General features: G+C 36.6%; 1 protein-coding gene across 8 annotated transcripts in view; it reads left to right on the forward strand.

Moving 5' to 3' along the window:
• Positions 1-13672, forward strand: part of INPP4B (inositol polyphosphate-4-phosphatase type II B) — a 543252-nt gene that overhangs the window by 386699 nt on the left and 142881 nt on the right. For all 8 annotated transcript variants that reach the window (XM_054690015.1, XM_054690016.1, XM_054690014.1 and 5 more), the window contains one exon: positions 3186-3258. In XM_054690015.1, the coding sequence (XP_054545990.1) occupies positions 3186-3258 (73 nt within the window). The remainder of the gene's footprint in view (positions 1-3185; positions 3259-13672) is intronic.

Below are 13672 nucleotides of genomic sequence, written 5' to 3' on the forward strand. Positions count from 1 at the left end.
CTTTGGGTTGTGAAGGCCCTTCTCTGAAATTTCTGTTTCCTTATTTGCCCCAGATAGACCATGGAAAGTGGTATGACTGGCCTTCCTTACTGTATAGGGTATTCACAGGTGTGGAATGTTTTTCATTCATTGATCAAACAATACTGTCTTCTGTGTTCCAGGTTTTTCTACGGAGTTCTATGTATTGAGCAATAAATCAAATAGACACAAATGCTGCCTCCAGGGGAAGAAAACAATTTAAAAAAAAAAAGAGAAAACAGCATATTGTAGATCAGATGGTGCTATATGCTATAGGAAATATAAGGCAAAGTGAAAAATAAGGAATGTTGGACGGTGGTCATTTTATGCTGAAAGGTCAATGATAGAGTTACTGGTAAAGTGATATTTGAACTAAAATGTGAAGGATATAATCAAATGAGATATGTGCTATCTGAGAGGAACACAGACTCTAGGATGAGTGAAGAGCAAGAGCAAAGGATTGGTTGATATTCAAAATCAAGTTCTAAGAATCTTATCTATCCTATATTTCTTCTTCTTGACTATCTATACCATCAAATGATATTTTCAAAGGATTCCTTAAACTCTGTAGGCTTATGGAGCTCTGTGTCACAAAAAGCATGTGATACTTGTTATTCCTGCTTACAAGCACAGATGTGAAATCATCACATTGAAAGCACCCACCACATAGGTATGTAACTAAGGCTGCTGATTTCAATCATAATGGCAGCAATGAAGAGATTATATAGTCGATTTAGTTTGAGCCTCCTTAAGCACAGCTTCCATATCATTTTAATCTCTGTAGCATCTCGCATAGTATAAAATGATTCTAGGTTCAATTGTTAAAATAGTTCAATAAAATAAGCTAAAGAATTAAGTAATATGTTTCTTAGCATCAAAAAGAATTTAAATAGTCACAGAAGCTACACCCAGATACAGTTCAAGAAAATAATACAGTTCAAATGTGAAAATATTAATTAATTTAGTGAATGTTTACTATTGTTTGTTTATGTGCTGGGGATTTAAACCTTGAGAGCATTCTGAATACTAGCACTTTAAAATACAATACAATTGTAAAATAATAATCAGGTTGAAATTGTCCTAAATGTCTGCCTTCCAGTGTGGATGGAAGATAGGAATATATGAATGTTGTATTTGCGTATCCATTTGGGGAAATGATACAGGTTACTGTTGGGAAATGTAAAGTCATTTTGATAATAAAGAGGTAGGGCTACCTCCACTTAAGGAGGCAGTTTCCCAGGAGAGTAGCCTAATCTCAATGAGTTACAACTACTTCACCAAATGATTTCAATCTAAAATCATCCCTATAAGTTATACTGTAGTAGAAAATCCTCTTTAGGAAGGAAATGGCCACTGCTATGTACCTAGTTATTATGTGAAGGGGTGTCAGTGACAAATGATGAAAGGGCTGGAAGACCCGTCTGAGAATACCAAATTTGAGTGGGCAAGAAATTACCATTCTATATTCTAGAGCAGAATACTGATCCGATGACTATAATGTTTATGAAAGATTATTTTAACAGCCCTATGTAGACTGAAAAGAGTAAAGAAAATATTGCAAATAGGAGAAATAAATAATTTTAAGTATTTCTAAGCATCATTACACATGGCTCTAGTGATTTGAGTACTGCTTCTGAAAGAGTAGTGGATTGAGAAGGGATCACCTCTGACTCAGGAAAATAACTTAGAGAACATTGAATTTTAAGAGTTCTTTGTAGTTACTATTTCAGTAGACTAGTACTTCAACACCTGTGAAAGCATGTTTTCCATTCGAGAAATTTCCTGAGTAATATGATGCATATTATGATAAAAAAAAAAAGGAGTGGACTTTAGAATAGAGAAAGTATCATCTAAATCAATATTTTCAATTATTTGTCTTCCTTCTCAAAATCCCTGAGGGTCATGTAGATTCCATCATTCACTGTGACCTCACTGGCCATGATTCTCAAAGTGGTTCATGCCTAGGGTGGAAGGGTGGAGGGGAGACAGAGAACCGGGACATTCAGGAACTAGCCCATACAATTCTGATGGCCCCTCCTGCTGGTCTGACCCCACCCCCACACTCACCCCCCAGGCTCAGGGGCATTTGTGAGCTGTTTCCCATAGAATTCCTCAACTGAAGAATGTTCTGACATTTTCTGTTTGTTTTGTTTTTATTTGCAATTATTTGATTATATTTGATGTATTTGCTCTGAAAATCCACTCTCTTCCTTCACCAGACCCCTGTCCATTTCCCGTTCATTTATTCACTCATTTGTTTATTTATTTGTTAAGGATGGAAGGAAATTTTTTGAAGAGACAGATGTTGGCCTCTGTCTGTGTGAAAACAAATCCCTTGTCAATTCCCCGTGGGCCAGGAGAGCTTTGCTTCCTCTGTTAGTTTTATAGGAAGTTGAGGGAGAGTCCCATGCTCCTGCAGATTGTCTGGGTTCACTCTCCCACGCACAGCTCACTCAGTAGGAACTGAGGATGGTGACATCCTCTTCTGCATCTCTTCATTCTGTCTGTCCAGAGAAGTGTTGGTTCTATAAAGGTTTATGAAATTAATCTGTTATTAACCATGTATGAGTAGATTCATGGCCTCTGGGACAGCTTATTTATAAATTGCTGAAGCAATCCAGCAATTGATAAGTTGGAGATCAGCTTATTTACAAATGGTCCCTTGCATTGTTTGGCTGGGGATAATAAAATCACATTGCCCTGTGTAATTAGATGCTGCAACATATTCTATCTTTTATTTAAAGTTATCTTTACTAAAAATCTAGAAAGAACTCTGCTTTTTATTGATCCAAAATCATCTCAGATGAAAAAATAGACCATTCACCTTGTCAAGGGTAGGTTTCTATATCAGGGCCCTGTTGCAGGCATGTTGAGGATAATCTTTTCCTACTTTTTCCTTTCTTTCCTAAGCAGTCTTTAACTGGAGTTGAAAGGTATAATTACATAATGCAATCATACCTTATATAAATGTAGTAAATAATCACAAGTTAAACAAGCTATATAGTAAAGGTAAAGCTGAAAATCGTGTATACAAAAATGTTTTATTCAGAACTTTTTGAAGCCATATGTACAGTCTTGCAAATAAAAGAGCTTAGTTCTTATTTTGAGTCTTTTCTTTTTTTTAATTGAGGTAATATTCAAATATGCTTTATTTCATTCTTTCCTAGTGTTCCCTAGTATGTGAATGCACAGCCCCCGAGAGTGTGAGTGGAAAAGATAACTTACCTTTTTTGAACTCAGGTATGTACCTCAATTTGGAAACTTACTTGTCCTGTGCCTGATATTCACTGGATCATAAACTTTATGAGATTCAACATTCATTTATGAGAAACATGCTCAAAAATGGGGATGCATAGAACATATCTCAAAATAGTAAAGGCCTTATATGACAAACCCACAGCTAACATCATTCTCAATGGTGAAAAACTGAAAACTTCTCCACTAAGATCTGGTACAAGTCAAGGATGTCCACTTTTACCACTTCTATCCAACAGAGAAAATAGAAAAGGAATCCACACTGGGAGAGAAGAAGTAGAACTAGCTCTATGTGCAGATGACATGACAATAGACATAGAAAACCTGAAAGACTTCACTGACAATGTAATTGAAGCAATAAATGAGTTCAGCAAAGTGGCAAGTTATAAAATCAATTGATAAAAATCTGTTACATTCCTATATGAACAAATTTTCATTTCCTGTGTACTCAATACTGAATCTGGGCAGCATTCTCAGAGTCAGTTATGAATACTTAGAAGACCAAGTGGCAATTGTGAGTTGGCAGCAGTGGGTACAAGCTTGACAGTTCCATAAGAAATACCTTAGCTCTGTGGCAAAACAAATAGACTCTATTCTAGCTGTTAGACATGGTTATCTGAAACAAGCATATTGGAAGATAGCACTTAATTAGCTCAATATTCTATTATAGAACTCCCAAAATCAAGGTGTTAGGGTAATAGGTATATATGGATTCAGTAGAATAAATTCAAACTTGCCTTTGTATCTTCCTGAGTGTCTGTGCGTATACTGGGTCACTCATAGGCATATATTTTAATTTCATCAAGGCACCAAACAACGTCTTACATGATGACCTTGTGACTAAAGTTGAGACGTGGGTACAGTTAAAATATATAAATGATGCAACTAACTTTTGAATGATAATGCAAACTATCAGCCATTAATACTAATAATAAGTAAATAATGACCGCTTTCCTGACAGGCAATATGCCAGATACCTTACCTGCCTTGTTTTACCAAATCCTCTGACATTTGTTATGCAAAAGATTCTGTCATTGTCTCCATTTTATAGAAGAGCAAATTGCTCAAGGTCACCTACTATAGCAAGTCACAGAGTAAAGTCCAGAATTTAAATCCAGTTTTGGTCCTAAGTCCTTTACTCTTAGTTACTAAGCTGTGCTATTACTGAATAGTCATTAATTAACAAATTGGTGTTAACAATAGCATATGCCTTAGTATTTTTTCTAGCTCTGACATAGATAGTATAATAATCAGATTAATGACTTCAAAAACTTACTAACTCATAATCCCAAAAGTATTAGTAGATTTTCCCTGCAGAAAGCCACTGATAAAAGGAATGGAGAAAGGAAAGACAGTCCATTGTGTTAATATGTACAGATGTAACAACAAGACACCCGCTGATACTGAAAGAAGATGATAGCAAAGAGGAGCAGCTCTGTTTCTGTCTATGCCAGTGACATAGACAGATGTCAAATGACAGTCTGTTCTTATTTTATGCAGGCTGTAATATTGGATGTAGTGTGCATTACATAGTCAATCATGTATCATAAAAGCACCTGATAAGTTATTCATGTGGTTAAAATATCTAAAGTATGCTCACAAGGTTGTCTCAAATTTTCCATTAAGAAAAAAAAAACAGTTGTCAAACTTTTAGTTCTTTAATGTATTCTATTTAAGTAAATTAAATAGATTATCTTAAAACTTAATTTTGAGAAATAAAATTGAGGGACACGACACTCATGTTAAATACAGTTTGAATAAATCAGGTGATCTCCCAATCATTTATACTGTAATTACAAGATAATCTTCAGTGACTCACTGTGAACCCTGTAGGTTTTTATGCTCACGAAATCAAATGCCATTTTAAGTGCTGATTGGTTTAATGTACATTTCAAATAGAAAGGGAAAAATTCTTCCCTTTGGAAAATATTCCAAGGAAAGAAAAGGCAGAGGGAACATAATGAAAAATAAATCTGCACCTCCTAGTATCTGGGCCATAAAATCTGTCAGTCCTGAGTTTTGAATATGTGCTAACTCTTCCGGATCACGAGGGTGCCGTGCTATCCCTGGTGTGTAACTTGCCCTCTGACAAAGGCAACTGGCATGGGATTGATGGAAGCAACTCTTTCCGCAATTTAAATACCCTTACTTACTGGAGCGAAAGGTAACTGGTGATTGTTTTTCTTCTTTCATGGAGGTGACAGTTTGATGATGATACTCCACTTATTTCCAAAGATCTTTTTTAGTGTTCTTAGTCCAGACACTCAGAAGCTGGGATATTTGCCACAAATATTTTCTTTGAACATTCTTTCTTTTTTTTTTTTTAAGATAGATTTATTTATGCATACAAGTGCTGGGGTACAGACCAGAGATGTGGGGGGCGTGAGGATTCACCAGAGACAGAGCGGAGAACAGAACAGGCAGATTGACTGAAGTACACTGCTGAGGGGAGCAGCGGGAGAGACAGGAGATGTCTGCTGTGCCATGGGGGTAGCTCTCTGGCTGGGGATCAAATTCGTACTGCAGAGGCTGCATGCAGCTCCATAGGTTGTGTCTTAATCCCTTGCGCCACCAGGGAGGCCCTGAACATTCTTATATTAGGGGAAAATAAGACTAAATGAGAGTCAAATGTTATAAAGTCTTGACAAAAAGCTTGTTTACAGCTATATGAAATGTTCCTGTTTAAAATACAAAACTGCCTTTTGTAGGTGGAGCTATTATGTATGATATAGTCCACGTGTACTATGTCTTCTATTTATATATCTATCTATCTAAACTCAGCAACTCTGCAATGAATCCATTATATTCTTGCATGGGTTTTTTTTTTTTTTTTTCAATCTGTAGGCCAAAAGGGTGCTATTGAGATCCTCTGAAGTCTTTGTACTTATGTATTAGACGGAACTCGCCAGCTCAAGTGAGTTATGCAGTACTTACTGAGTGAGGAAGAGAATGTCAGATCTCACACCAGCTCTTCACTCTTCTATTTATATCTCGAGGTTGCATTTATAATTCAGGAAATTCACTTATCTATTGTAAGACTAAAAAGAAAAGTGCTTTCCTCTAAGGTCTCACCTTTTTCTTGCCCTCTTCATCTTGCACATCGAGTGTACATGTTGAGAATTGAGGACAGCATAGAAAGAATGAGGAGTTACAATTACACAGGATAGAGAAGTAGCTTACATCTGTGGGAAAACAAATTCCTTTCAGCTGTTGGATTTTATAGTCTCTGAAACAGGGCACACTAGGAGATACAGTATATCTTACAAATATGAAGGTCTTATGTAATTTGAGTTTCTAAGTTTGTAACTCATAGAATAAAGTTTTTAAAACAGTATAGATTTACCTCTTCCATTGTTTGCTTATGCATTTAAGCAAAATGGCTGTCAGGAAAGTATTTGTTACTGAAGAGGTTGGAGTAAGAAATCTATTGGGTTGTCAGAAAAGTCATAACATTTTTTTTCTGTTTTTCAAGCAAAAATGTGTCATGGGCTTTCCAAGAACCTGATAATTTTGAGCACAGAGCAGTGCAGAGGGTCAGGATGGCCTGTGTCCTGCTTAGGTGCAGCCGCTGGGCACCTTGTCCATAGCGGGATGGTAAAAGGCTTTTGTGCCATTATTACAAGATCACAGGACAAGCTGTCAGAAGAACTGGGGTCATCTCTGAGATATGCCAGCAGGTGACCCTCAAACAGGGGCAGCCTCTCTGGACGCTATTTCTTTTAAATGATGAAATTGGCGTGGATGATCTTTAACTTCATTTTTAGTGCTCAAAGGTTTAAAGTTGAGAGATAGCAATATTATTTAGCTTTTGCTCTTTTCCATTCTTTTAATGAAATATTTCATAGAAGTGTTCATTTCGATCCATTTCACACAGAGTCACATATCATCTCATTGTTGACAGTAGTCTTCCTCAGACCTATTTATCTTTAATATAAATAAGGCCCCAGCCATGATAGCCCTTTTAAAAGTTTTGTCAGGAAGACAGTTCTCTCTGGATGCTGTAATTCTCTCCTTCTTCCTTGTAAAAGCATAAAGCTGCAAACTACTTCTGCTCATGAACCTTTATATCATCTGCCACTTCTGAAGAGCTAATAGCCCCTCTCACAGTTTCCTATTATCTGCAGATTTTGAGTGCATTTCCCCTGTCAGCAAGCATTAGATCTGATGCAGCATCTTCCTTGGTTGAGTTCCATACGTTTTGAGTCATGAAATTACTCTTTATATTCCTTAAATACCACTCCCATGCTGTGCATTAACACATGTACTTGTCCTTCACATTCACAGAGGGCTTATCCGGCAGCTTTAATATCCTTAAGTTGGACTTAGCTAAAGATGAGGGGCTTCCTCGCTGCCATCAGCCCCCCTCCTACGTGGAGAATTCACTGGTGTTTGTACTTCTTGCTCACAAGATAACCCACTTTGTCTCAAAATAGGTCAGCAGAGGTCACTATATATCTTCGATCTTTTCCCCGGGATTGGGTCAAGCCATCTACAATCACGTGTCATTTAACAATGGGCGTGCATTCTGGAAAAATGCCTGGTTGGGCAGTTCAGTTGTGTGAAAGCACGTTAGCAGCAGGTTTTGTGTGCTTCAGGGGTGTGATGAGCAAAACAACAGAAGATGAAAGCAAGCACAGGGAACGCGGTGCTCACAAGAGACTTGGGAAACATGGGATGCCCTAAGTTGTGACCCAAGTAAAATATTGACATCAAGATGGCCACGTCACTGGGCCACAGGGATTGTAGCGCCATCATTGTCTTGTCCATCAGCTTGCCCGTGGTCAGCCCTGACCCAACCAGCATAATGTCCCCTTGGCCACTACCATTGTTTGCAAAAGAAGCCAGATGATGAGCTATTTAAGAAGGACCATTGCTTGTTTATTTCCATATATCCAGGGCCAGGATACAATAAGAACTCAATAAATGCCTATCAAGTCACTGATAATGGATGTGTGTATTGTATTATATTATTTATATATACTTCAGGGAATAGAAAATTGCATTGTTATTCTCTCCATGGAAAGTTGTTCAAATTTAACTATTTGGGAATAAAATAATGTTATTTTCTTTAAAACCTACCACCAAATTCTCGTTTAGATTTTTTTCTGCCTTATATAGCACCATGTATCTGAATTGCCTTTCACAAAAACACACACCTGAGCACAATAATGGGGCCACATTTATAGTTCAGAATATTTTAAAAATTGTTTCCTCGCTTTTTGAGTCGTGATGAATTCCAGTCAAAAAGCAAATCCCCAGTTTTCCCCTTTTCTTCTTTTTGCCCATGAGGTACTAAACTTGCTACTTGTCAAATTTCAGATGGTATCATTTAATATTGACATAATCCCTTGTATTTTCTCCACACCATTTTAGCTAGACGTTGCCCTTGTGTTTATAATTCTGATATATGAAATTTGAGACTATTATGGTTTATAACATTGGCCCTTGATCCTTTGTACTTATTCACCAGATTTCTTTGCTTTTGTTGTTTTAACAAATGTGATGGAGTCCATTAACCTTGGTCTCTTAGAATTTCCATATATTTTCATTGCAATGTACTAATATATTTAAGATTTATAGGAGTTTCAATGGAAGAGTGAATTTCACTATCTAGTAATCAATGAAATCTTCTCTTAGATACCTTTAAATGCTTCAACTGTCTTCCTGATTTAAGTTGATTACCTCCTCCGCTACCCACATTAGATAAACTAGAAGAAAAATAAAGGGAAGCAGATGGTTTAGTCAAAGAGTGAACATTTTGTGGACAAATGTGAGGAAAGCTTTCTCTCAGCTGTAGTTTTTTCTTCATTCAGATGCTGGTGCTCGCCCTTGAAGTGGGGTTTTTAATTATACCTCTCACTTTAATTGTGGTGCCCTAATTGCTCTCCTCCCCGGAAAAACAATGATGGGAAACATCTGAGTTGCAAGGTCTAAGCTTATGTCAGTGGGGTGGATGCATTTCCAATCTAAGGTGTAGGAAATAAAATGAGAACTAAAACGAGGACAACTCGGGCTTCCCCTTCATCAAGGTCCTGTGCTGATGGGGAACATGGGCAGGTAAAGGGACAGTTATAGGATAATAGCCTTCTCTAAGGAGGTAAAGACATCAGTGGACTTCACCACATGTTCACACCATCATTGCCCCATTACATGTTCATGGGCCTTCACTCCTGGAAGATGAAAATGGGCTTGCCTTGATAAGTTTCCCCTCCTCAGCCTTGACTACATGCTATTGAACTCATACTGGAACATGTAGCCCCTGAGTTGAGAGGTCAATAAATAGGTCACTATGGTAATAGTATTCACTTTGCCAGAATTAAAAACAGCCCTGAATACCAGACCCCCACCATGACCAAATCCACCCCTCCGACCTTCCTTCCCCATTTTGTCTTAGGGATGTGACTGTTGAACTTGGAGGACTAGAAAGCCTCATCTTTATTATTTTTGAAAAGATCTCTCTGCTGTATTTTCTGACTGCCTCTTCTGTATTTTTATCCTCTTTTCTATAGTCATGCTTACAATAGTGTTTTAGTGATTACTATTTAGGGTTCTTCAGTTCTCATCCAATCTTAAAAAGAGCCAACCTACATTTAAGATGTATATAAATCTAAAATATTTTCAAGTACAAATGAGGGAGTGTCAGCATCTAATTGGATTACACAGACTTATCTTTAGTAAGTGTAATGCACCATTTGGAGAATAGGCAATGTATGTACATTCTGCTGAATAATTAAACTATTAAAAAACTGCATAATTAAAAGCTACACAATAAATAGATTCTCTACAAGAATCTGCAGTACATTAAAATAATGATTTTGTAAAGCTTGAAGCCAATAAAGTCAGATTCCTTTTAAATATGTGACCTACCACCTCCTGAAAGAAAAAAGCGTGTGAACATAATCGCAGATGGGTTTCCTCTGGAGAAATATAGTAAGGACAATGTGATTTGAGCTTTTTGATGATCCCCTCTACCCTGAGTCTAAATTTATAAAATTCCTCATCCAATCCACTGACTTCCCTAACACAGACAGAGAAGAGAAATTCATCCCATGCTTTCTCTCTGAATTATCTTCCCGGCCCCACGTTGCAGGAGCGGCCCTCTGTTTTATGTGTTGTCAGTTGTTGGCTTTGTGGGACATTTCCTTGTCATCTTTGCTTTAGATAATTCAGAATTGGAGCAGCTCGGCTTTCACCATGACTGAGTCCCACGGAAAGCCAGGTGACACGTTACCTAGTTAAAAAGATCCTGTTACAGAGTCGAGGAGAAACAATACAGAAATTTGAGTTTTGCTGCAACTTTGGAAGAAAAAAAATCTATCATTTACTTTCTTCTCCAGTGTTCCCCTTTGGGGACAGCCCCCGGGGGACAGTATCAATAGCAGCTGAGTGCTTTACCCTTATTAAGTCGCCAGAAGACCAGAATGTGATCCAAAATATCTCTGTTGCTTTCCATTTGGTAGAATCTATCATATGATATTTTTAGCAATTGTTTTTTTGGCAAAAACAGTGAAAATAAAAGATGAGGACATAAGACGTTTTTTAAAAGGAACCTATAATAGATGTTACATAGTTATTGTTTTGGGCTGGAGCCTATTGCTTATTCAGAAATGCACCTTCTATTTGAAGTAGCACTTGGCACCAGTGAGAACAGGAGCTGAAAGTGAAAATCACTTACACGGCTGGAACTGTGGAGAATTGTTGAGGCTATCTCGCCACAATAATAGGAGATGCACTTAAAAAATTGACAGAACACTCATCATTTGGGGCCCATTGTTCAATGAGCCTATTGCTCATAGCCCCAGGAGGATGACAAATTTGCCCACTATCAACCCAGCAAGAATTTCTGGTTGAGATCATCTTATCTATTCTTTTTTTCTTTTTCTTGTAACTAGTGCAACAGATTTACATGAGCTTTAAAAGTCAAGCCCTATTTTTTTTTCATTTTTTAAATCAGACTCCATAATATGGTATTTTAGGAATCATGATAAGTGACTTTGCTTTATACATAAATAGTGTTCATAAGAACATTGTTTCATTGTTTGAAATAGATCCCACTATATCCACATTGAGAGCCTGATAAATAAATAGAATTTAGTCTATATTCAACTCATGTTTGGAGAACTATGAGTTTCAAATGATCAGACCCTATTACGAGTTAGATAAAGATGATTGGCAAGTTTTTGGCTGATCAAGTTATCTGATTTTTAAATGATCTGCCTTGAGTGTTTTCCTTAAAAACAGCAGCTTCCACACAAAGACCTTGGATGATAGGTACCAGGTGGTCAGAGGAGTGTTCCCTAACTCATTAATCAAACCGCTCAAGCTCTTTCAACAAAGACTTATATTTAGAACACATTGAAGTACCTTAAAATGATAACATTAAACTAAAGTAGAAGGATTTATTTTGGGATCCAAAGAGAAAATGAAGAGTTGTATACTCTGTAACATAATTCAAAATATAAATTTTATAAAACATAATTACTGTTTTGTAAAAAGCAAGAAAAACCCAAGACCTTTTAAAAATTTTATTTTATTTATTTATGCATACAAGAGCTGGAGTATGGGCCAGAGGTGCAGGAGGGTGAGAGGATTCACCAGAGACAGAGTGGGGAGCAGAGCAGGGGGATTGACTGAAATATGCTGCTGAGGGGAGCTGCACCATGTGGGTTAGCTCCCTGGTTGGGGGTTGAACTCAAACTGCATTGGCTGCCTATAGCTTCATAGTGCTGAGATTTAACCCCTTGTGCCACAATGGAGGCCCCTAATCCAAAGACTTTTGACAATTTTTTTGGAAATGTAAAGATTCTGTGTAATCTTGAAAAAATAAATGCAGAAGTTAAGTAGCAGTACATGAACACAGACACACTAAGTAATTGATTATTTCAGTTACTAAGAGTAAATTTGAACATTTTAGAGACTGAAATTTTTGTCTTTACTATAAAAGAATGCACTTATATTCCTGATCATGTTAGTTGTATTAGAATTGATGAGCTCCTATAAATTGCTTAATCTGACTGACACTATATTAAATTCAGTATATGCTTTTATTTTCTTCTCAAACTGTAGAGAGACATGATAACAGAGATTGTAGTAAGATTCTTACATCCTGAAACATTGTTACTCTAAAATTGAATGAAACCTCACAGTTTATTTAATTGACTAACTATATTTCATGTAAAATAAATGTAATTAACTTTAAATACGAATCTGTGATATAATCTAATTTATAAAACTTAATGATCACATTTATGCTAAATATATAATTTCTTTGAAAATACAACTCTAGATTTTAAAGGCCATCTCTCAATAAACTAGAAATAGTCTACAATCTTCTGGCTTCTATCGGTTCTTTTAAAAAGTGAGCACTCTGGCTAGTTCCCTGTGGGGGTAGAGTAGGAAATCCTGGGAGGTTTAAATCTGGTCATCGAAAAATGGAATATTTGAAAGCAAGGTTTCCAATATGGTGTCAATTCTAATAATGATAGTTTCCAGACTGTACCTCTAAGAATGCAAGATCATAGAGGAATAAGTAAATAGGTTCTCATTTTAATCTTCAGAAAGATGTTGTATGTTTACCCAAGTAGTGAGAGAGATACACTTCTAGAACCCTAAATTTTTGAATAGTTATTTTACCCTTTACATTGAGGAGACCTGGTCACATATCATGCTGGGCATTATTTAAAGCCTTCCATCCATTTCAATTGCAACTTCTGCTTTTAATCACCTTTATTGGTAAATTGGAGTCAAATCATCATAGATACTTGCCTAGTGATTGACCTGGTACTTTTCTGCTCATCAAGCTTTGGCATGTGAGTGTAACAAAGGTAGTCAATATCCAGTGCTGATGGGAATAGCATTCTGCTCTGAAATATATGACTTGCCAATGTGGTGGGAGAACCTCAATACACAAAAATATGTCAACTATTATCTCAATACCTGATCCTGTGCTTTTCCCTTAAATCTATTAAAATTCTTGATGATATTACCTGGTTACTTCTCTCCTCTCACTGCTCACCTATCCTGTTTACACAGTTTATCCATAGTCTCCCTGCCTTGCTTCTCATAATGTGGTTTCAGGAAAATGGGTTATTGACTCACTGGCACTAAAATATGCATAATATTTGAATTGTGATAGAACTTAAGCCAAGGAATGAACCATCCTCTTTTTTTTTTTGTCCATTTAAGAAATAAATCATTTTCAGTAGTAGGGCCATTTAGAACCTCTGAAATAACATCAGCTGTCACCTGCTATGTAAGTGGATAAAATTGACCGAGATTGGAAAAAAAAACCCAAAAAATATATTATTTCCAAGTGTGTTATATAGAAATACATGTATTTTATTTATATTTATACATACTTCTTTATTTATTATTACTTTATATTTATATAGTTTTCTTT

This window comes from Talpa occidentalis, unplaced genomic scaffold (assembly GCF_014898055.3).
Source record: "Talpa occidentalis isolate TD23 unplaced genomic scaffold, MPIMG_talOcc4v2.1 talOcc4.8, whole genome shotgun sequence".
Classification (NCBI taxonomy): domain Eukaryota; kingdom Metazoa; phylum Chordata; class Mammalia; order Eulipotyphla; family Talpidae; genus Talpa; species Talpa occidentalis.